Source organism: Antechinus flavipes, chromosome X (assembly GCF_016432865.1).
Source record: "Antechinus flavipes isolate AdamAnt ecotype Samford, QLD, Australia chromosome X, AdamAnt_v2, whole genome shotgun sequence".
Taxonomy (NCBI): Eukaryota; Metazoa; Chordata; class Mammalia; order Dasyuromorphia; family Dasyuridae; genus Antechinus; species Antechinus flavipes.
In genome coordinates, this window is record NC_067404.1 from 76,070,193 (window position 1) to 76,095,709 (window position 25,517).

The 25,517-nt window shown below is 41.5% G+C and overlaps 1 protein-coding gene across 1 annotated transcript in view; it reads right to left on the bottom strand.

Moving 5' to 3' along the window:
• DOCK11 (dedicator of cytokinesis 11) overlaps window positions 1-25,517 on the bottom strand; it is a 177,445-nt gene that overhangs the window by 57,965 nt on the left and 93,963 nt on the right. The window contains exons 21-32 of the mRNA XM_051968881.1: window positions 22,720-22,841; window positions 22,353-22,439; window positions 21,595-21,684; window positions 18,117-18,235; window positions 16,024-16,093; window positions 15,812-15,937; window positions 15,098-15,169; window positions 14,273-14,419; window positions 9,159-9,242; window positions 8,342-8,453; window positions 5,795-5,973; window positions 3,001-3,117 (exon numbers count right to left, since the gene is read on the bottom strand). Of these exons, the coding sequence (XP_051824841.1) occupies window positions 3,001-3,117; window positions 5,795-5,973; window positions 8,342-8,453; window positions 9,159-9,242; window positions 14,273-14,419; window positions 15,098-15,169; window positions 15,812-15,937; window positions 16,024-16,093; window positions 18,117-18,235; window positions 21,595-21,684; window positions 22,353-22,439; window positions 22,720-22,841 (1,325 nt within the window). The remainder of the gene's footprint in view (window positions 1-3,000; window positions 3,118-5,794; window positions 5,974-8,341; window positions 8,454-9,158; window positions 9,243-14,272; window positions 14,420-15,097; window positions 15,170-15,811; window positions 15,938-16,023; window positions 16,094-18,116; window positions 18,236-21,594; window positions 21,685-22,352; window positions 22,440-22,719; window positions 22,842-25,517) is intronic.

A 25,517-nucleotide genomic window follows, 5' to 3' on the forward strand; every position in this document is an offset into this window, starting at 1 on the left:
CAGCCGACAGCTGAGGTCGTCGTGAACAGACTAGACCTGGAGCCAGGTGAAGGAAGTCTACACTCACGTTTAGACGAGTGGTTAACTATGCTTCTGAGTTAAGAAACTGAAGGGCGTTCAGGGCATTGGTAGGAGAAGCCAAGCCAAAAAGCAAAAAAAGCAGAAGCCAGAGAAAAAATTTTGAATTATTTGGTGATCACTATGAAAAATTATGAAATAGTATCTGAGTAGTCTAGAAAGAAATTATATTTTTGAGCTAACTTGATAATGGTGGACTTTGGATTCAAGGATTTTAAGTTAGGGTCTTTGAGGTCTGTTGTTGTTAAGTGGGTTTTTGAGTCAACTATCGTGTATTCACCGCATGTGTGATTTGAAGAATTCTAGAATGTGTTTATTTTACATTTATGAGCAAAAATGAAATATAACTGCTAGTGAAAGAGGAGAAAGTTAATAGTACTCAAGCACTAAGCATGAACTGTGATTAGTGAAATTTTATTATTTGAACTCTTGGGACTATAATTTCATATCATTTGAAGTCTGGAGCATAGGACGGTTATCTGGATTGTCACGAAGCCAACGATCCATCATTTGAGGAGACAATGGCATGTGCTGCAGTCTGAGAACTGCTACAGGTGGATGTCTGTCCCTGGGAAAAGTTGAGGGGATGAAAGTTGAGAGGATGACTATTGGGGGACAGGGAGAGGAAAGCCAGAGGGGAAGTCATATAGAAAAATTGGGTCAGTCATGTAGAAAAAGATGGTACAATGGATAGCATAAGGCCCAGAGTCAGGAAGACCCAAGTTCAATTCCCGCCTCAGGCACTTACTAGCTTTGTGACTGCGGGCAAGTCATTTAACTCTGTTTGTCTCTGTCTCTTCATCTGTAAAAATGAGCTGGAGAAAGAAATGGCAAACCATTCTAGTATCTTTGCCAGAAGGGGTCATGGAGTCTAACACAACTGAACAATGGATGAAAAGAAAAGAGGGCAACAGATTAAATCTAACAGGGCTCAGCCTTTAAATATTTTTTTAAATATTTAAAAAAGGATTCACCCAAATATAATTGGGGATAGGAAGAAGAAAACAGAACTGACTGCCACACAAAAGGTCCTTGGGTCCAACCTTTTTGAAAAACATATGGACCTCATAAGAACAAGAAGGGCATGAGTCCTGCTCGATCCTGGACAAGGGATCGTGTCCAATTCTGGACAATGCAGTTCACCCTTTCCACATAATGGAGGTTGAGGGGGCTGTACTCCTGGCATCAGGAAAATCTGAATAAAATCTGAGGGCTTCCTGGGCTGCCCCGCATCCTATCTCTGTCTGCCTTTGAGGTATGAAATGTGTTCCTCAACCCTTCTATTTCTCAGTTCCACCTTGCTAAGACCTTCCCTCTGTTCATCGTCTCCAGTCCAAACATGGTTCTTCACTGGTCTCCATCATGAAACTGAGAGCTCTGTGAAAGCAAGAACTGTTTGGACCTTTTACTCCCAGTGCTAAGCACCATAAGTGGTACATAGTAAGCACTTAATAAATGCTTGTTGACTTAGTGGGTAACTTTTAGTCTGACAAATGCATTCTGTCACTATCTTGTTTAGCGTCATAAAATTAGACTTATCCCTTACACTTTGATTGGGATAATAATGAATCAATAAATTAATTTAAATAGTACTACCATTTTTAGTATATTGACTTGATCTAGCTTTGAACACTGAATCTCTCTCCACTTGTTTGTCATTCTTTACTTCTTTTTTGTTGTTGTGGCAATTGGGATTAAGTGACTTGCCCAGGGTCACACAGCTAGGAAGTGTTAAGTGTCTGAGACCAGATTTGAACTCTGCTCCTCCTGACTTCAGGACTGGTGCTCTATCCACTGTGCCACCTAGCTGCCCCAATTCTTTACTTCTTTAAAGTGAAATTTGTAACTGTCTCTGTAGAAGTCTTGAGTGTTTTGGACACTGTGTTTAAACAAGGCACTGACAAAATCATCCCTAGAGGTAGGCAACTGCAAGGGTGCAAGGCTGGAAAGCAATTTCATATAAGAAATAATAATAATCGCTAATATTTATAGAGCGCTTTTGTGCCAGGCACTGTGCTAAGTGCTTTACAATTATTATCTCATTTGATTTTCACAACTGGAAGATGGGGGCTATTATTACCCTGTTTTACAGATGCAGAAATTGAGGCAAATGGGTTAAATGACTGTCACAGGGCCACACAGCTAAACTGTGTGAAAAAAATGGTTACAAGAATTGAGGAGAATTAGTCCAGAGAAGAGACAACTTGGTGGACCGATTTCAGATGTAGGAAGGGATATCATGAGAAAGAAAAAGTAACCTTGTGTTTCTTACACCCAGATGGAAGACTAAGTCCAGTGGTGGAGTTATAGGGAGGTAGAATTAGGTCAAAACAAGGGAAAACTTCTTAACATTTAGAGCTACTCATACTTAAAAAAAGCAGAGAGCTCCCCATGTCTGGAAATATGAAAGCAGAAGGGCTTTTGCAGAAGGGGAAAGTAGATGAGCGCAAATGTCCCTTTTCCAACCCTTAATTCCTATGACCACTCTACTCGACTAGAAAAAGACAGGAGGGAAGAAAGGGGCCTGCCTCAGAAATGTTGCTGAAAAGAGTCTGGCCAGAGCTGTCAGCTGGGAGCTCAGGTAGCAGCCAAAGGACAAATGACTAATGCTGAGGCAAGCTCATCCCTCTGGCCAGTCCGTGAAAGAGAAACATTTGCGTGCCAGTTTGGTGTGTTACTGTCAAGGACACAAAACAGCAAACCTATAATCTGGAGAAGCCGACAGCCTTGTTTAAGACAATTGGACTGATTACATCGCAGCAAAAATAAGCACAAGCTATGAAAAAGCCCAAGCCACTGAGCTGCTTACATGAGGTCACTTTTCCTTTTTGCCAACTGATTTGAAAAAAAATACTTTGTTCTACCAGCATTTCAAGAAAGAAGAACAAAGCAACCGCAGCAGAACCGGGGAAGGCTACTCACCGAACCCGACATAGCCGTGCAAGAATACAATGTGTCTCGTCCCACTAACCGCTGGATGTTCTCTAAAAGCAGTCCGACCAACGGGAGGTAGAGTTGGGCTATTTTGGCCTGTTGGTTCTGAAAAACAAGAGTCCAGAGTTATAAGTGGTCATGATTTACGTATTACAGATAAAAAGTTCGGTGCTTCATCTCTGTTTTCATTGAAGGCTGGACAACATCTTCACTACAATAAGTAGAACTGTGTTGATAATGAGTATTTGCATATGCTTTCTTAGGCCAGTTCCCATGCCCTCAAACATAACTCCATATTGTAAAAGCTGACATCACATTTAACCTGTAAGGCAGATGTTAAGGCTGGCTGTCCCTTGGTATCTCTGTAGCTATTTTTGTCCTCTATTTAAGATGTCTTTTACCTCGATCAGCCTTATTCACAAAGGCATCTTGCGATCTTAACTCCTCAGGATAAAATATCAGACGACAAAGACTCAGTCACATTTGTACAAGTGCAAACACTTTCATTTATGGTCATAATCGGCCCAGTCCAAGGGTAGCTACTGTCTTAAACATTTGTTCACTTGTTATGCTGGAGATAGGAAACCCCCTTCATTAAACCCCAAACCCTGAAAGAACCACTATTTTTCACATAAAGTATCTTCTCCGCCCCCTTAAGCCTTATCAGGGCCCACTGAGAAGGACCACACTCAATGAGCATGTCTTACCATCAGGTCTGGTATTACTAGTGACAGAGATAGAAAATGGCATAGCGAAAACTGGGCTAGCCTTGCAGCCAAGAAACTTGAGTTCGACTCTCACTCCTGACACAGATGAGCTGTGTGATCCCAGGAAAGTCTCTCAACACCTCACTGCTCGAGGCCAGTGGTTCTCAAACTTTTGTTCTTAAGTGTCCACTAAGACAATTAAAAATTATTGAGGATCTGACCAAAGAGTTTTGTTTGTGTGGGTTATATTTGTAGATATTTATCACATTGGAAATAAAAACTAATTCTGAAAGGGGTTCAGAGACCCCCAGAGTTCTCTGGACTGCAATCTGAGAACCCCTGCTCAAGGCAATTATGACTAAGGTACAGAGAATGTCCCGGCTTGCATTGATGGAGGGAGGTTCCTTACTGGGCAGTTCCCTATAACCAACAGAATCACAGAATCGCTTCATCTCCCCTAGTATGAACAATGGTCACAACCACAGCAGTAGCAACTGTCACATAATCTTGCCATGGAAAGCTTAAGGGGCTTAATTTCTCTTTGGAGCAGAACATAAAGCAAGTAGCGAACGACTTGGCGATTCAAGATCTGTAATCTGCTCACCAAGTATCTTTTGGCTCTCTCAGAGGAGAATATTCCATGGAAAAACTCCATTTATAAATCTATTTTATAAATGTAAATAATGACAAATTCCAATTTGTAATCCAGTTTATACTTTGATAATGTACAATTTGGGGGACAGGGAGTTTTGCATGAAAGGATATGTTACTTAAGAACATCATCACCTCATCAATAGCAGAATTTGCCTAAGTTTCCTAAACCAATGTATCAGCTCCGACTTGATAGCTGTACTAAAGCCAATGACATGGTGGGGGGAGTGCAGCCATCTCTCCTTTTTGAATGTTCCCAGAGTGGCTAATAATTTCTGGCATGATGAAGGGAAAACCACACTATCTCTCTAAGGGTATGATGCACAGCCTCTCCTTACAGGGTCTTCAAAAGCCTGCCAGTACCTCCCTGCTAAGACTCAGCCTGGCCAACTAGGGGTACAAACATGTGGTACAAGACCCTACTTGGGGTTGGAAGTGCTATATTGTTATTTAGGAAGTATAATCCTCCAGTGTTCCTGTTATTTAATCTACTTTTCCAGTTTCTAGGGTTTTCAAATTAGTTTGACTTCAAAGGAGAGTTAGTTTTCCAGTACAAAATTTTATGCTGATTTCTACTACCGCCTTGTTATCATGGTGGTTGGGCTTGTTGCTAATGGCAGGTAATAGGACCTTCACTGAGCATTGTTCTTCTGAGTAAATCTTTCTATTGACTTGGGGGGAGCAGAAGATGATTTACAAAGACTTAAATATATGTTATAAACTAAGCAAGACTACTTTGGCTACAACAATGAAAAAGATGGATGATTTTCGCTACCAACACTCTTAGCCCTATGGGCAAGAGTGTCATTTTTAACAAAGGAAGAAAACTGTATCATGTGTATGGGTGTGTGAATGTGTAAGTGTGAGTGTGAGTGTGAGTGTGTGTGTATGTGTGTGTGTGTGTGTATGTGTGTGTGCGTGTGCATATTCTCTATTCAAGTCCCTCCCCTGCCTCAGCCCAGAGTAAAAGAGACACAGATGATGTGTCTGTCACCTAAAGCCCAGCCTGGCTAGGTCTGCCACCAGAAAGCGAGTCAGCAGCTGATGGACAGATAGATATAGATATAGATATCTACTGATCCACAGAAATAGCCCAAGAAAGTACTTCCCTAAGGTAGAGCAGGGCTCTGATTAGACTCTGAAGCTGTGTAAATAGTACCCCCACTTAGAAAATCATGCTTCCTTGAAATCTGACATAATGTGTCCATATACATTAATGGTAGCTATAACTGCCTTTGAAAATGATTTTTTTTAAAAAAAGAAACCATTGTCAGGGAATTGAAACAACTGAAGCTTATTTGTAAAAAAAGGGGCCTCAAATGTTCACATTTCTTGCCCTGCTGAAGATGCCAATGAGAATGCAAAAACTTCCCTGGTGTCATATATCGAGATTTATGACATAGAATCAGCCACCACACCCTCACCTTGTGCTGGTATCTAGTATCGAATGCGTGCTTTATCAAAAGATGCTTTATCACGGTGATAGCCAAATAGCGGATCTCATAGTTGTCTTGCAGAGCAACAGATGTTTCCCTCAGAAGTAGCCCAACCAAAAAGTGATGTTTGCAATACTCATCCGATAAACTCGATTCGAGGTTGGAATCTGCAGAAAACAGGAAATTACAAAATCTCTCTATCAAACTCACTTATTGTTTTAAACAAATTACAATAGCATCTTATATTATTATGTATACCATGCTATAGAAAAATAATCATGGATTTATTCTTTTATGAGTTCATCGGAACAATTCCCTTCTCTCAGAAAATAAATCTGTAGATTTCCATAAAATGCAGATGGGTTCTTTGAATTGGGTTTGGATCTCATATTATTACACATACCACGCTATAGAAAGTTAATTATGGTTTTATTCTTTATGAGTTCATCAAAACAACTCCTTTCTCTCATAAAATAAATCTATACATTTCCATAAAATGCAGATGGGTTCTTTGGATGGGGTTTGGATTGATGGGCCAGATGATGAGTTACATCAGTGAATTACTGTATCCTATGTCCTTTTTTACTTAAAATCTTAGCTTAGAATATTACAGGAAAAGGCCTCCATATATAGCAATGAAAGCAACTTTAAACAACTTTTTAAAGCTAAATATTAAGCGTTAAATCTCTTTCTCCCATCTTTCATCACCATAGTAATAAGAATCTATTAAATGCACAGAAACATTCTTTTAAATTTCTTCTCAGAAATCTTCACCTCAATCTCCCGTCCCCACCATCACATCGCCCTCTCTGATCTGTTGGGTGGCCGACCTCCTAACCTCAATTCTGTGGTTGAGTTTGGTCTGAGTGACTCCCCCCAGATAAATTCTTCTCTGGAGAATATTATCCATCCTACCTCTTCCCCAAATGTATTTTCAGCACCCTTTTTTCTGTAGTTAGTATATTATACTTCTATACTAAACAAGACCCTTGGGGTCTTGTTTAAAGGCCTTGTGTTTTCTGTTTTATTTGAGATTCTGTTTTGTATTCCCCACAATAACTACTTCATATAATGTTCAGTATTCAGCAGGAGTGAATAAATGTTTGTGAAGTATTCAATTTGAACCCCAGAATAAAGTCCAATACCCTGTCCTCATGCCATCACTTTCCCTGACTTGCTCTTGACTCCTGTTAATATGTGAAGGAGAACAAGTGAGAAGTTGGGGTCCTTGGACCTTCAATCATTTTTCTGTTTCATTTCTGCTTTTAGTTCTCTCCGTGTAACTCAGATAGTCTCTTGCTGTCCTGACTAGTGTTCTTCAGGGTTATTCTTGAGACCGTCTGTGTTTATCCAAATCACTGGCAAGGGAGTTCATCCTTGACTCTGCAAATAATCTGGGCCATGTTCACGTACCCAGAGAGCTTCATCAGATGAAAACAAATCCCTCTTCTAGGGTTCTGGCCAATCAGCTAAGGCTTTGTTGGCTTTTTCTAGATGGGCTATGAGAAGACACCTTGACCAAGTGAGCATGGCAAAGTGACACAGTAGGGAAAATTCTGCACCCTGACCTGAAAGTCAGCAGCAAACCCATCCCCCACAACCCTGAAAGCCATCCTATCCCAAAAAGGAACAGGTTTCTAAGCCCATAAAGCAGCTGATTCTGTTGGGGACATTAAAGAAGGGTCCCCTCCAAAGTTCTATGAGAATGTCACTTGAGACTTTTTTTTCAAGGGGATTTAAAAAGCAAACCAGATGCTCGTTCACTTAAGTCATACAGTCAAATCAACAGAGTATATGGTGACTGGCTTTTTTTTAAGTAAGTAAATTAAGTTAAAAGGAACCCAGGTTAAACCTACCTACTGAAGTCAAACGGTCCACAGCAAATGAAAAAAAATCTAATTACCATGTGAAAAGAAAAGGGACAAATAAAAAACAAAGCAACAAAAGAACAACTGTTCATAATAAAGCATGCACAGCAAAAGCATTCCCATTCCACAGTAGCCTGGGCTGTATTTCTCTGGTTTTGTCAGCAGGCAGCATCTGATAGTTTCATATAGGTGTCCCACCTACACCTACCCATCATATGTACCACAGAAGAACATTTCAGGTGGCAAATCTGGCACAGCAGAGAGAATGCTGGGCCTGGAGTCAGGAAGACTCAAATCTGGCCTCAGATACTCCCAAACTATGTGATCCTGGGCAAGTCACTTCACCCTCTTGGCCTAAGTTTTCTTATCTGCAAAATGAGCTGGAGAAGGAAATGGCAAACCTTTCCAATAATTCTGCCAAGAAAATGCCAAATGGGGTCACGGAGACTCAGACAGAATTGAAAAATGACTGAATCGTCATCTGAAGAGTGACGTCTCCACACTCTACACTCTAGCACTATCAGGAAGAGATGGGCTGTTGCCAGGCTCCTCAAAGAGCACTGCCCAGATTGCAGTCCATCTGGCCTATTCCCTAACTCCCCCCACCCACCAATCTGTTCAAGGAGCCCCAGAAAATGAAGAATATGGACCCAACAACAGGATGTACCTTGAACTCTCTGAAGTTTGGGTTTTGCAAATGCCATTGGCAAATTTAGAGGAATGTAATGTTCATGATTACAAACTGTCTGCAGAAATTCAAACTTGTACTCAGCCAGAACCTGGGTGGAAAAAAAATTAGGCACATGTCCATATTAATGCGATTCAGCATAGACTCAATACTTTTCTCTTGTAATGAAGAGCATTCACATTTGTGCAACAGAATTACTGCGAATCATAAACATGGGTGGGAATGATCTTTGGGAAGTCGGGGCAGGGAAGGGGAGGGCAGCCCCCCCACCCCAAAACTATGTGGGACACTCAGTCTCATGCTATACTATCATCTCCCAAGCCCTCGATCATGATCTGCTCTCATCTTAGCTCAGGACCTGCACCCAAGTTCTTAAATACCATGAGTCCTTGAATATATGAAAAGAATAGTAAGGAAGAACTTGGCCTGAGTTACTAAGCAGGTTGGTGCTGGACCACATATACAGAGAAGATGGGCTCCCAAGTTTAGCAGCCCTGCTTTGGCTGGCTATTCAGTGCCTAGAGGAGTAAAGCCAAAACTCTTTCCTATTTCCCTTTTCTTTTCTTAGGGCAGTAAATCATCTCCCAGAATTCTTTCCTAAAATCGAATTGCTTTTCTAGATTTTTATAAATTTCAAATCACTCTAGAATTTCGAGAGCTCAGCAACGGAGAAGCAGCTGCCCCTATTAATCTATTTGTTTCATCTTCAGATGAGCAAAATGTAAAAGCAACCTTTTTATACCCACTTCCAAGAGAAAGCAGATGTTTAGTCTAACTGCATATATTTATAACTCACCTTGGGATCTTTGGGGCTGAATCCAGACATATAATCATTGATCAGGTTAAAAACAAATCCTCTGTCCATCAACGTCAGGCAGCGCTATGGAAATCAAATAAAAAGATGCTGTGAGCGGGGTATGATTCCCATAGCCTGTCAGGCATGTGAATATTCTACCAAAGGTTAGCTATTCCCATTTTGTTGATGAAAAAACAACACACAGAAAGAGTAAAGGGATGACAAGTGCCCAGAAGTACCAAAGTTGGGATTTGGGGCTTAGTGCTACAGTTTTCACAAACTGTCTGATCTGGTCAACTTTACTGCATCCCTTTTGGCTAAATCTACAAAGACGGTGTTAACAGATAACAGATAAAAGCAGAGCCTTCTGAGGTGGTCTCCCTGCCTGTGATCTCTTCTCCTGCACATTTGCCATCACATTAATCTTCAAACAGCATTATGCTCAGAACCATCAATGGATGCCCAGTTATAACAGAATTAAATTCTGTAGCTAGGAATCCAAGGTCCTCTGTAATCTGATTCCAACCCAAGTCTTTGGCCTTAACAATAGCTAACATTTATATAGCACTTGTTACATAGCAAGCATGATAGTAAGAACTTTATGATAATTATCTCATTTGGTCTTCACAACAGCTCTGGAAGATAAATACTTTTATTTTACAGAAACTTGCAGAGGGTGACACAGTGTGAGATCTGAACTTAAGTTTTCCTGACTCCAGGCCCAGTTCTTTATCCATTGTACCATCTAGCTTCGTTCTCTCATATACTGCTCTCCTACATGGGATTACAGACTTAAGAGATCATGTGAATCATGTGATTCAGTCCTTTCATTCCACAGATGATAAAACATAAGATGGATTCCTTATACAATATTTTGGATGTCAGGTTTGTATCTATTATTTCCTAGAAGTATTTCCCCAAACTATTAATTTACTTTCAATTATATTGGGGTTTTATTGTATTTAATTTTAATACAATGATGCACAGCCATCTTGTCTCTCATAATTCCTTTCATATCCCCAATAGGAAAAAAAGTCATCTCTCGTAATATCTTATTGTTCATTTTTTGAGTTTCATTTTATCCAGCTGAAATTTATGGGGCATATTGTGCGAAATATGGTGTGAGTCTAATTTTTTTGTGTAAATGTATTAAGTAATCTTTCCTTCAGTTTTTCATTTCAATCAAATACCAGGATGATAAGGTCTTACACATGCTCCTGTTTTCAGAAGACATGGTGCTAAATGCATCAGATCTGGAAACACTGCTGACCCCTATATGAGATCCAAAATTACTCGCAAAAGCTCAGCCTAACCATGTACACAAGGCAAAAAACAAGAGCATGAAGAATCCTTACTATTATGAAATGCAGTTGGATGGACAAACCATAGGACTGGTTCCATCTGTAACTATACATGTGTAGTCTCTATACATGATCTAAAATTAAACAGAAGGTACAAAGTAAAGCCATAGAGGATGCTGTTAAGACATTGTATGACGCTTTTTATAGCCCCAAATTTCTCCTCAAAACAAAGATGCATAGATCATTGATATTCTTCTAGTGGTGGACATGGAATGTCACAATCTCTGAAGAACGGAAGTTGTGGGTTATCCAAAAAGCAATGGAGAGGTAGGTGTAGGGTGGGTGTAAATACATTATGTTTTTACACATTCTCATGTAAACAAATTATTACATATTTCTGAAAAGTATCATTTTTTGGAAAGGCTGGATCAGGCCACCAAAACTCTCTGCCTCTTAAGTCTACTACCATTATTGTTTCACTCTAGAGTAAGTTCACCTAGTAACTGTTAGGCCATTAAGATGCTATGAATTCCTTTCCAAAAATATCTTCCCCACAGGGAAGTGGATGTCAGATCTCTACTAAGTCAGTCTCCTTGATTTCTTGTTCTGGAATCAAGAGTTTCTTCCTCCTGGGAAAGAATTGCCAGGAGAAATAGTGTATAGGTATCTATCATTGGAGTGACGTCCGATTGGCGAACAATGTGAAACAGTTACATAGTAAGGGCGAGGGGTAACCAATGGACAGAGCCCATCCTCTACTGGTATCCACACGATGTCGAGCTATTGAGAGGAAGGCCCTCAGTAGTGGGTTGGAAGCTTTAGTGGAGGACACAGAAGGGTCACGTGGGCTGAGAAAGCATGGATGACTTCAATCTGTCCCACTGCAGAGAACCACCACATAGATGGGGCCACAAATTTATACAGGTTGGTTATCCAAAATTCATCTTTTTGTGCAGACTTACTTGGATATCTGCTATTCTCACTTCTGCTCCACTGGCTTCTATAATCTTTGCTCATTATCATATCCCGAGGGGAAGGTAGAGCCAACTTTTTTCTGGAAGAATGAATCCACATTGCCTAGCATAGGACATGCTTTTAGTGGACAAGAGTACTAGACCTGGAGCTAAAAAAACTCTGAGTTCAAATAATATCCTTTAACAGTTATGAGACCATGGGTAAATGACAATCTCTCAGAGCCTCAGTCTCCCCATTTATAAAATGGGGACAATATCTGCCCCGCAGACCTCAAAAGATTGTTGTGAAGCTCAAAATATAAAATGCCAAGAATCATTACATTATTGAGCTGGTGCTCAATAAATGACTTACTGATTGCCGACATATCACATTATGACCAATACAAAAATCAATCTGGTGTACTTTGCCCTATCTAACCAGTCTTCAATTGCTGGACACGAACTCCCAAGAGAAAGTTTAAATGACCAATTCTTTTCTGATACTTTAGATGTCAAATAATCAGTTCCTGATTTTACTTGAGAATGGGGTTTAGCTGTTTGGTTTCTAATAACAGAAAGTCTTGCAGAATATTAGCAAAACCTTACTTCAATTCTGGCAAAGAAAGTTTTCAGGAATCTGAGACCTGTAGCCAGAATTAGTAATCTGAAAATGTCATGTCATCCTAAATGCCCACAGATGGGTTTCAAATGTATTATCCCCAGGGTCATTCATTATCTGTGGCATTATGCGAAGAGTGGGGTGAGAGGAAAGTAACAATGACGAATCCCATAGCTCAACAAAGCAACCATAGCTATCCTTTTTTTTTTTTTAAGAATGATGCAAAACAGATGCAGTTTTCAACTTTCACCCTTGTAAAACCTTGTGTTCCAATTTTCCCCTCCCTAGATGGCAAATAAATCTATATATATATATATATATATATATATATATATATATACACACACACACACACACACACACACACACACATATACATTAAATCCAACACATGTATACATATTTACACAATTATCATGCTGTATAAGAAAAATAAGATAAAAAAAATGAGAAAGAAAACAAAATGCAAGCAAACCATCATCACAACAAAAAAAGTGAAAATGCTATGTTGTGATCCGCAATTGGTCGTTTACATAATTACAACTTTGAATAGTGTGACTTCAGATGAGCTGTGCTCAGTGTTCTGTCTACCGTGGCACCTGGCTGCCTCCATGCATCCGCAATTCCCACCGAGAGCAGCACCCATAAGCTCTATGGGTGGGAACTTGCAGACAAGGTCAAGTTATTCATTGCCTTTGCCGACATGGGTTTTTTCCCCCTTTTTCTTTTTAAAGAAACGCTTGTTGGGCAGGAGAGGAACATACATGAAAGGGAATTTTGGGTAAGAAAATCAAAAGGCATCAAGAAAGAGGCAGCATGGCCACAGAGTGACAGCCTCTAAGCCAACAAGGCTGGGGTTCCAGTGCGGCCAATAGGCTCTGTAATTCTGGGGAAGTCCATTGACCTCTCAGCCCTCAAGGAGGTACTATGTACACTGGTTCCTAAAGGTTCCCTCTACCTGTAAAGCCAACATTTAGCCATTCTTCAACTTTTAAACATTCAGACTTGGAAACAGCTAGCCTGCTGTCTGGAGGGTCTGCCCCTGGGACTCAGAAGGAAATGTATTTCCTAAATACCCACAAGGCCTTCTTATTGTATCCCAAGGCCAGCAACCAGTCTATCTGTCACAGGAGGACTCCCGATGGCCAGTACTCCATATTCCCTTCTGGCCATGTGACCAAATCTACTTTCCTATAGAAAATAAGTTATGAACAGTAGCCGGCTGCCCAAGTAGGCACTCAAAAGACAATTTAAGCCTGAATGTAGCCAGAATTCTTCTATTGGTACCAATTATCTCCTTAGAACTAAAGGGAGGAAGGCAGCCAGGTGTAACAGGAAGAAAGAACATGGGTCTGGAAACCAAGGGATCTGGTACTAGGAAAGAAGAAAAGAAGGAAGAAAGAAAACAAGTATTTATTAAGCACCTACAATGTGCCAGGAACTGGGCAAAACACTTAACAAATATTTTGTGTGATCTTCACAACAATCACAGGAGGCAGGTACTATTGTGATCCCATTTTACAGATGGGAAAATTGAGGCAGATAACAGTGAGGTAACTTGCCTGGGATCATATAAGTAATGGTCTTTCTAAGACCAATCTGAACTCAGGTCTTCATGACATCAGGCCAGGTGTCTACTCGCTGAGCCACCTAAGACAGCCTCCTGCGTGACTTTTGGAAAGTCACTTCACCTCTCTGTGCCTCAGTCTCTTTATTTCTCTATATCTCTGTCTCTTCATCTGGGGATTGGTCAAGAAGAACTCAGAGAATCCTTAGGTATCTCTTAAAGTCCATGTTTAATTAGTAACAATTATTATTATCATTATCACGGAAAATGTGTTCCAAACTCCAACCTATTTAGAAATCTTTGGAAGACCACTCGTTTGTAAATTGGGGATTTGCCATACTCAGGGCTAGCAGGCTTGTTCATATTCTGCAAACACTGCAAAGTGGTCTCAAGTATAGCGACAACAGAAGAAATGTGTTTCTATCCTCCATAAACATCTGGATTTGGGTCAGTTTACAGACAAAACATTTGACCAATTGTACTAATTGCTCACTTTTTTATCTCAATTGTATGGTTTGTAGGTATCAAATAAGTCAAACAACTAGTTGTTTTGGCAGAGAAAAAAAATCAGTCAAAACTGGTCATTTGACTGAAATGACTGTTTTCATCAAAGCTGCCCCACGGCAGAGCTTCGGAACCCCAGGAGGAAACGAGTGGGATTATAAACAACTCACCTTTAGGAAGTTAGCCAAGCTAGAATTAACATTTCTTGATTCCTCTGGGATCTCCCCATATCGAATAGTCACATGAGGAATTATTGCAAGAAGGAGTGAGTGGAGGACGTGATGGTAGGACTCAGGAAATCTCTGGGCTCTGGGAAGCTGAAATTAAACATGTAAAGAGTTAAAGGAACTGGCAACATTGGGGAGCAGGTACAAGAGTGGAGGCAAAGTCTCTTTTCTTCCTCCAAACACATTTTGTGGAGAGGAAAAAAGATCTGACCTAAGCCATGATGGCAATAAGTCACTGTGCTGCTGTTAACTCCATTTGCTCTGGGAACCTATGCTCCTGCTCCCTTCTAGCTCTAGCACCCAAAGCAAGCTATTAAGTCTCCAACAATTTGGATGCCCCAAATCTCTCTCTAGAGAACTGGGGTGGGGAGGAGTTTTTGCCTTGAGGACCAAATCTGCTGCACAAAGCAAAGCACTCCAGGAAAAAAAAAAAAAAGCTATTAAATGACCGTGTAAGACATTGACTGTGCTAAGTCATTTCTGCTTTGGGACTCTCTCTCCCAAAGCACACAGAAGCCAGACGCCTAAAAGATTGTCCATGTCATGTTTCAAGTGACAATACTTGAAAACAACTTTGCATAAGAGAGCCCAGAGTCTATCTCTATGCAATTTACACTGGCCCCTTTCTCCATCTAGACTCAGGTTGTTGCTTTGTTTCCCATAAGCTAATTGGAGCCAAGAGCTGAACTGTCTTTCTATACAAAGCATACTAAAAGAAAATTACATTTTATTCATTTACCTAATAAAAACACTTTTAAGTTTATTTACCTTAATTTTGTTCTCTTCAAGTAAATAGGAGGCCATGGACTTGGCCAGAGCTTCAAAGAAAAACCAGGAATACTGGAATGAAAAATAATGATAACAGATAATTTCTAACATATTCCAAAATCATGAGGATGCTCACATGCTAGAGAGCCGAACATTTACGTGTGCACGCAAGTGTGTATGTATGTACATAGATGTGTGCACATGTGTATGAGTGTAATGGGGAAGTTTTCAAGGCAGTAGTTCCCTCCCATCAATCTAAAAAGGATTATGAAAACAGTGCAATATTCTGAGCCCTGGGTTCGAATCTGTGCTCTGCCGCTCCTTCTGAGGCATTTGCTCTTGTTTCTTTCTTTCTAATGGAAGGGGTAGGGGGTGGGGGAATTGGATGAGAAAAGATCCTAGGATTCAGTAATAGTCACTTTAGTGCCAGTTGAGTATAGACAGAAGGGATTTGAGGAAACTCCCCAAACGTGTCCCCACAAGTATTTTTTTTTTTTGCCCAAAGGTCACGTTCATGTGTAAAGGCAGACTCGGGATTCCCTAAGAATAATATCTTCCAATGACAGTTGATAAGAATTTAGGAATTTAACTTCAGCATCCCTGAACCTGAAGCTGGGGCCCTCAGGCCTCTCTTTCTCAGCCTCAACTCCCTCTGGGACCGGCCTGACTGGCACAGCTTTCCCTATATTTCCCAAGGGGCTCCTGGGCCCTTACCTTCAGCAGTTTATTTATGGCTAGAAAGTCCGCAGACTGCTTTAATGCTGTTGTCATGGCTGTGGCCAGGATTTCGTGTGTCATCTGGGCCTGAGGAGCACTTGGTTTCTCAGCCCGGAAACTATACTACAAACACAAAGAAACCATGAACCCAATGAGATTATTAAGGAATCGGTGCATGCCCCACCCACAAGAAAGCTTCTCCCACTAACCTTTAGAAAGGATCTTAAATAATGCTCCAAGCCTTCTTCATGGCATTTTGACACAATGTGTAAGAGAACCCTAAAACGACATAGTGAAGATTCCAAATGAGGCACTATTAATGCTCCTTTGTTGCTCTCAGGATGCAAGTCTTCTTCTCAAGGGCAATGGGTGAACGTGGCACAAGAGCAGATTTAGACTTGAGGTCAGGAAAAACTTTCTAAGCAGATGGGTCTAAAGGTAGATCCCACTACCACCACTACTAATGGACGGAGGGATGCTACTTGAGGACACTCTGGTTCAAGCACAGGTCAGACTGGATGGCTGCTGAGGGCTGTTCTAGCTCTACGATATTGTGATCATTTCTGAATCACAAAATGAGAAGATTTGGGGCAAGCTCCAGTAAGTTTAAAGCAGTGATCATCAAGATTAGAGAAAGAAGTGAATTGAGTCAGCTCAAAGAAGAACGAAAAGCTCTTCATCCCTGATCCTCTACAAGTAAAAGTTCTTTTACTTGATGATCTCCATTGGCCTCTGTGGCCTTATGATTCCCAGACCTATATCCCAAGCCCCCATTTCTCTCTCGTTTTCTAGTTCTGCATCATCAACTGCTTGGACATGACAAAGTGGATTCCTACAGGCATCTTGAAGTCAACATGTCCAAAACATCACCTTTCCCCCAAAACCTACTCCCCCTTCCCTGAACTTCCCGCTTTCTGTTGAAGGCGCCACCAGTCTTCCCATCTCTCAGATTCACATTCCTCTCATTATCCTTGCATTCACATTGTCTTAGCCAGTCAATTGCCAAATGTTGTCATTTCTACTCTGATGCTATCTCTAATATCTGATCCCCTTCTCTCTTACAGTCACTGCTCTCATCCTGGTCTTATTTCCTCCTCCTTCAATACATCCTTCGTACAACTGCCAGAGTGCTTTTATCTAAAGACCAGGTCTGACCAGGTCACTTTCCTACTCATATTCTAATGGTTCCTCCAAGATCAAATATAAAGTCCTCGTTTTGTCATTAAAAGTCCTTCACAATATGGTCCCAACCTAATTTTTCAGTCTTACATTTCTCTCTCTGTGTATATGTATGTATCTGTGTATGGGTATATATGTATATTTGTGTGCATATATAGAGATATCTATGTATTAGCACTAGCTGTTCCCTAAGCAAGAAATGAGCTGTCTCTCCTCCCGTCCCTATCTTAGAATCCCCTTTTTCTTTCCAAACTCAGCTCAAATACCATCTTCCATATGTGAAGCCTTTCTTGCCTCCCCGCCCCCCAAGCCGCTAACTAAATTACTTCATAGTATTTGCTCTATATTCCATAGCTATTTATGTATATGTTCTCTCTCAATAGTATGAAATCTTGAGGGCAGGTACCGTTTCATTTTTCTATCTTTGTATTTCCAAAACCTAGCACAGTGCCTGGCCCACTGTAGAAGCTTAATCGGTACCAGCTCATTAAGATCTAATGTCCCTGTATTATGGAAGAGTAAAAAAAGGAGATCATTTTGTAAGATGAGTTCATCTCAATTTAAATATAGCAACATCCAACCAACTAAAAGGTTTAAAAAATATGCCTCCAAGTCCAAAACACATACCCTTCAAGTAATCTAAGCTTTGCACATTGTCATTCAGTTTCTTCCCAGTTTTCTTTATGTATATTCTATTTATTGTAGAAGTTATTCTATGTGATACAATACCTGGAAGACAGACTCACATTTAAAGCCCAGAAAGAAAGGATAAAAAGAGAAAAAAAGATGAGAATTATGTTTGTGGTTAGAACAAAGTGAAGGACAAATTTGAGACAATCCAAAGTCCCTGAGGGAAGAAAGAAAGATAGCTTTTGATCACTGTGGACCACAGGATCATTATTGTGCTAAGAACTAAAAATCAGAAGCGGGGAGGGACCCCACAAGAGAGAAATCATTGAAATCTTAAAAAACAAATGGCCTGGAGATGGCTGAAGGCTGGGAATATTAGGATTCCACTTGTTAGGTCACTATTGGGAAGGTAAAATCATATCTGGGCTCCAAGGCACTCAAAATCAAGCAAGATTGGATTTTAAAAAATATCTCAGGTATTTGTGAAACTCACATGGTGCAGGTGATAGCCACATCATCTTCTTGGGTCATATTTGTGAGAACACGAAAGAGTTGCGTAAGAATTACAGGTAGAAACTGTATCATTACTTGAATCTCCATGGCATGCAAACACTAAAATGAAATGTTTAAAATACACACACACATTTACTAAATAGCATTAGTGATGAAAGCGAACAGAAATATGAGAGACTCACGTAAAGCTCAATATATAAATTTCAAAATGGCAAGTAGCTATGATTTCATAATGGGACTTAGAGCCATCTGGAGCTCAGAGAAGCCAATCAGCTTGCCCATGGTTACACAGTAAGAGGCACAGGAGGGTTCTGAATTCCAATTTTCTTGACTCTAAATCCAGCAATCTAGTCAATAAGTAGCACTGCTTCTCAAATGCAAATACAGAATGTACCAAAAGTCTTAGTGTGGTTTAACTGTGGTGTTTTGGAACACTCTGTCTAAAGTACTATGTAACATTAAAGTTATTTCATTGTAGTCAAAAATCAAAACTTAAGAAGTTGCTCCTTTGAAAATAAATACTTGTAAGGCAAAAGGTAGCCCCAGTCTGGATGGACCTATCTATAACGGGCCTTTCCTTGTTTTCTCAGAAACTTGTACGTTTTCACAGACTTTTTAAAATGTCCCAGTTTTGAAGAGAATTCCTTGATGCCTTTACATACATAGTATATGAAATAGATCTAAAGATGGTAGATAATGCCAATGTATTTCTACACTCCCTCATCTGTAAGGTTCAAGGAATTAGAGAGTCACTTGCTTGCAGAAAATGAACTCTCTCCTCACCTTCCCATCTTAGAATCTCCCTTTTCTTTTCAGCCTCTTCCAGCTCTCCCCCTGCCCATCGGACAGAGATGTTGTGGGGTGGATTTCATCTGGGTACCTTTCCCACTCCACGAGCTCTAAGGTTCCTTTTGGTTCAGAGGAGCTCAAATCCATTCCGGAAAGCAGATGGCATTTCCCCAACTGCCACTAGAGGTCAAGCTGGCATAATACATACAGCAGTGGGTTCGTGCCCTCCAAGAAATGTGTCTGCTCTATTCTGTTCAGTCATTGACACAGTTCCTCCCCCCCTGAAAAAGCCAATGAACCTAACAGAGATATGGGACTGGAGAATCAATGAGAACTGCTTTGCCTGGTCAATCCTAGAGGGATGGATTTGACTCACAGATAATGATGCCGCCTCAAGTACAACAGTATCCTTTTTCTTGATTAACATTTTATAATGTTCAAAGTGCATTCACCTTGATTTTTCTCCTCATAACAACCCCAGGAGTTAGCTACATCAGGCATTATAATCCCCATTTTCCAGATGAGGATACTATGGTAGAGAGATCAAGTCACTGCCACAGTGACATCCCAGTGACAGAACAAGGACCAGAGGAAGACCTTCTGACCAAGTGCAGCATGGGGGATGAAAGATTTAGCCACAAACTCTTCAATGAATGGTTACGGAAGTTTACTTGCAGGGCTCATCCAGCATTAACAGTCTACGACACTATGTGCTCGGCTCTGCTTGGCTTAAATACTGTGCGCATTCCTGGGAAATTCTGTCAAGTCTTCACCCAAAATACATATGCCTTCTCCTCTTAGTTAGCTTATTGAGAAGCAGCCCCTAGCTGCCATATTAGCTGAGGACATTACTCTTGATAAGGATAAAAGGCATAATGATTGATTTTAAGCTGTCTCTACAGATTAATATCTCCATTAAAAATGGACAAAAATTGGACACCACCATCTCCATTACAACAACATATAACCAAAGTCTTTTGATCCCTCAGAACTCTGGCCCTCACTACTTTCCCCAGGTTTAGCACGGGCTGTCTGAGTGATCAGTTATGTAAATTGTGGCCCCAAGTCCCATCCGTAGGACACTATATTCCCAGGCTGCATAGGAGACACAGATCCAGTCAGTCAACTAGAATTTAATGATGTGCCTCCTCTGTGCCAGGCTCCATGTTGAGGAAAAAAATACATTTTAATCAAAACAGCAAAACAATAGAGGGGAAATCATCACTGTGAATTCAGCTGATCAATGGATTCCTAAAGGCAAGTCAGCGCCATTTCTTATGGTTCCAGAGGTGGTGGACGGGGAAAAAATAAGTTCAGGAGCAATTGACAAGAGGGCCAAGACATTATCCCAGGTCTGCCACGTGCTACCTAGGTGACATCGGGCAATTTACCAAACCTTTCTGGGTCTCAATTTCCCATGTACAATCAGTTCCACTGACCTTTTACCTCAATCTATGATTTTACTATCCTATAGTTCTGAAGCGTAGACAGATGGATTGAGGAGAGGGCCAGTCATTTTACCACCTCTCTCCACAGCCAACACCAAAATCTGTGAGTAGCGCCTCTGACCCAGACCACCTTGTGCTACCAACTTCTTCCATATGGAGTCAAAGTCTCCAGTTCCCATCTTTCTCGGTCTGGACAGCCCAGACACGCAAAATGTAGCTCATCCACTATATCTTGCCATTATACTGATTTCCTTCAGCTGTCTCCCCACTGCAGCTTGGCAGGAGCCTGCGACTCCTTCTGCTGTACAGCACTCCACTTCTATGTTCCCTTCTCCCTTTTCCAGTCTGTGCTTCCTCATATAACCTCTCATCAAAGCATAATTGCTACAGGAGTAGGATGTCCTGAGCCTGCCTTAATATAAGAAGTTCCCTTGACTATTGGGGACACTTAGGACACTGCTAAAAAAACAAATACAAACTACCTAGGACACCTTCTCTTTTTACTCAGTGGGACTTTTCACAATCCTTGAGGCACAGACAAGGACATTTCATCCCACAAGCAACACTGGTTCAAGCTCTCATGGCTTCTTGGTCTTTTTGAAGAATCTGAACTTCTGTTCTTAGTAGGAAGTCAGTAGGATAAAATATTTCTGAAATTTCAGTTTATTGAAGTGAATATACATTTTTAGGGAGAAAGGCATTTTTAGAGAAGAAGCGCTATTGAATGGAAAAAGCATGGGAAGATTTTGCTTTGAGTACTGGCTGTTACTCATCATATACTCTTTCTTGATCAAGATATTTAATCACTATAAGCCTGAGGTTCCTCAACTGTAAAAATGGGGTGTTGCTATCTATCCTGCCTGTTACAGAGGGGCCCTAGGTGGAATAAATGTGAAATCAGATGTGATGGCAATTTCTAATCAGTAAAGCATTTCCCCATATAAGCCATGATAGTGATGACTTTGATTTTCACTACAACATTCAACCAAGAATCAGATTTGGAATTTTTGGGCTAGAATATCAGCTTCTCGCTAGACTGATTTTACTATTTGTGTCTAGAAAACCATCTCATGGAAAAGCAAGGGACAAAAAGCATGGTCTCAGCCAAAACATATTCAAAGCATTAGCTGCCTCTTTTCAAATGAAAACGTGGCAACACAGAAGCCTACAAAGCAAACTCATTTTGACTGGAAAGTTTACGGAAAGCCACCGTGCATTTACCTTTAAATATTTAATGAGCTCCCCTGGAACTGCTTTTGTGCCAGACTGTATTGCCTGGCAATGACAGAAGAATTTGTGCACGTGCAGATCCTAGAAGCCAGACGGAAAGAACCATTATCCTTCGGCACAAATCTATGGCCCGCCCTTCGGTCCCACATCCGCCAAGTGGGCTTTGCTAGGTGTCCCAAAGCTCAGACTCTACAGTGACTACTACTGCTCTTTTCATCTGTACCCCCCAAGCCTTCTTGACCACAACACAGCTGTCAACTCCCTTCCCCTTCTCTTGCTTGCATCAAAGCTGTACACACCATAGGCAACAGCATGTCAAAAAATATCAGGCTGTCTTCTCACTTCACAAACTAAGTAGCTCTTGAAATAAACACCTCACAGTGGGGTGAGGAAGGGCAGCAGAAATGAAATCCTCATTTAACCAGGTCACTACTAAGTGGATTTCCACTGAGGACAGGCTGAACTGCTTTTAGATCCCCCAAAGAACTATTCAGGCACATGATTCCAACCTGCAGAGAGCTTCGGAAGGGACTATCCCAAGCCCCTCACCACTCAGGGGCTCAAGAAGCCAGACAAGTCACGGTCCAGATGCACGGGGAATCTGGAGGCCCTGCTCCCTCGGAATGCCCCTCTGACCAAAATTTCTCAAGGTTTCTGAGCCCCATGCTTGGCCAACACTGCTAAAGCTCAACTGCCCAATTCTTTTTCTCCAACACTAAGGATGATGGAACGCTGACTGTCCGCCTTACCTGAGTGTAGATGGTTGATTCTAAGTGCGTTTTGATCCTTAACAGAGGCTTTGCACCATCTACCCACTTCATATCAAGGCTCGATTGCTGTGAACAAAAAACGGAAGGCCTTGGGTTTATTTCATATCTACATGAATCGCCTAAAATCCCTTTATGCTGTTAAACATTTCTCCCTCTTTGGGTAGTATAATTTCATATAAAGCTCACTCCTGCATTTAGAATAAAGATGTCAAGCAAAGTTTCCCTCCAAAATAGCAAAGGCAGCTTAATGCCATCTTCAGAGAGAACAAAAGCATTCCCTCCCCCTCAAAAAACTGGCCTTATGCTTTCCATAATGATCCACTTTTATAAGCAAATATTTTCCTACCCTTCTGGATTCTGTATCACCGAGGCTCAGGTAGCCAGGGGGAAGGTTGGCTGAGACTGGTAGCTGCTGTTCAAACGTGATTACTCTGCCATCCTTCAGCAAAGGCACCCAGGAGAACCCAACTGCCAAGACAGCAATCAATCATGAGCAACACAACTCCCAAGCCAATGGAACCCAGGCCAATACGTCTGGGGAACAGGGAGAAGATGAGTAGGAATTCAAGTGCTTTGCAGTGGTGGGGGCTAAGCAGCCCCCCAAAAGCTGACAAAAGAGCTGAGATATTTAGCCTGTTTCTCAATTTCTTGGTCATATAATTTTAGAACTTCTGAAAGACGATAAAGCTCTAAGAGCTCCACTCAATTTTATTCAACAAACACTGAAGTATCTATCACGGCAAGAAACATGATATGGTGAACAATGTGACGGTCTTAGAGTTGGGACCTGTGTGGTCGTGGACACGGTCACTTAGCCTCTCTGTGCTTCAGGAACTTCCCAAAGACTGTCAGTTACAGAGGCATCAAAAGTTCCCCATACCCCAGAGGTGAATGCCCACGACACTGTCAAGCAGGTCCCAAGCCACAGTAAAATACAACTGGAAAATATTTAACAAAATAAATACAAATACAGTCAAAACAGATAATCTGACATCTGGAAACTAAGTCAACGTGAAACCCATAGGGATCCTTCTGTAGAGATTAGTGGATTCCATTTCTATTTGACACTGCTACCTTGTATCATCATCATTATTACTACATGGAAAGGATCTAATGAAAGTTTACCGAATGTGAGCCTATCTTCATGTCCCATTTTTGTCATCTTTTAACTGGCTGAGCGGCCCTAGTGACTTCTTACATGGCATCAACTCCAGGCCCTTCACACCTCCAGTCACCCTCTCGTTAATGTATTTCCTAACATGTCATGGCTTCAATTGAACATGCAACTTCCTATGTGGCCATGATTCATCGATACTTTCTTTCCAGCGTGTTCATGAACCATTCCTTCGATACAACATTTTAGAACCTTACCAGGACTTGAAGTCTGATTCACTGGCCCTCAGGCTCGAGACCCCGTTTATTTCTCACTTTTCTAAGTGTTGAAGGCAATGAGTCCTTCTCTAGACTCCTGTTAGCCATGAACTTTGAAAATTCATCAACAGTATCTCAACAATCCCATCTGCTAGTTCTTTTCTAAATAAAAATGGCATTCACCAGGACAGAGTCATATCCAAAGGCCATTAAATACAACCAGAGGTTCTCTTATGTCTCCTTGAGAAGATGAACAAATTTGGAAGAGGGACCTATTTAAGGACTTAACCCTAAACACAGCTAGTGAACAGTTGGCAATAGAAGCCAGGCCTCCCGGCTCTCATACCTGCACTCTCAGTTAGGGTCCTTATCTATGAATGGGGGAGAGTACCCTCAGTCTTTCCATCAAAGGGGTTGTATAAGGGCAAAATAGAATTGTGGGAAAAAAATACACAAGAAGCTCTACAGCAATACATCATCATCATTATTCCTTAACAAAACTAGTTTTGCTAATACTTATTAAGCAACTACTCAGGCAAAAACCCTACCAGAATGAGGAGCTCAGTCTCTGTTAAGGAGATACAGCACAAACATACCAGACGAGTGTGTTAAAGAACAGGAAACCAACTGCTGTATGAAATCAGGGGGAGAAAGGCAACGAAGGGGTGACAGGAAATCAAGGAAGACTTCCGAGAGGAGGGGACTTTTCCATGAGGCTTTAAAGGATGAAGAAGAGTTGAAAAGGATCCATCACAGTAAAAGCCACTTAAGAAGCATGGGATGTAGAGGTCAATGGGACTTCAATTTGAGCCAGAGAGGAATACTATGTTTCTCTCTCTCCATCTGTGTGCCCCATCTGTCTGTGTCCCCTCATCTGTGTGTTCCCATCTGTCTTTGCATCCCTGTCTGTGTATCTATCCCCCTATTTGTCTGTGTCCCCCCAATCTGTGCATCCCCATCTGTCTGCCCATCCCCCTGTCTGTCTGTTCCTGTCCATCTGTCTGTGTCCCCCTGTCTATTTGTCTGTGTCTCCCTGTCTGTGTCCCCGTCTGTCCGTCCCTGTCTGTTTGTGTCCCTCTGTCTGTCACCCTGTCTGTCTTTCTCCCTGTGTCTGTGTCCCCCCTTTGTCTGTCTCTTTGTGTTTCTGTCTCTGTCCCCTTGTCCATCTGTCCATCTCCCTGTCAGTCCGTCCGTCCCCATCTATTTGTCTCTCCTCCTGTGTGTCCCCATCTGTCTGTGTGTCCCATCTGTGTCCCCCACTGTCTGCCTACCCATCCCTGTCTGTCTGCCCGTCCCCTGTCTATTTGTGTCTGTCCCCATCCGTCTGTCTCCCTATCTGTCTGTGTCCCCCTGTCTATTTGTCTGTCTGTCCCCGTCTATCTGTGTCCTCCCTGTCTGTGTCCCCATCTGTCTCTCTGTGTGTCCCCTATTTGTACCCTGTCTATCTGTCTCTCTGTCCATCTGTCCCCACTTGTCTGTGTCCCCATTTGTCTGTGTCCCCGTTTGTCCATTCCCTGTCTGTGTCCCCTTGTCCGTCCATCTCCCTGTCAGTCTGTCCATCTCCCTATCTGTCTGTCCGTCCCCCCATCTATTTGTCCTTCCCATCTGTTTCCCTGTCTGTCTATGTGTCCCCATCTGTCTGTTCACATGCAGAGGTCTTTCTGTCTCTTTCTCTGTCCGTGTGTCTGTCTCTGTATCTATGTCACTATCAGAGGAGATTGGCAGTTGGGATGGCAGAATGCAGCCAGTCACGGGCATCACACCTTCGTTTTC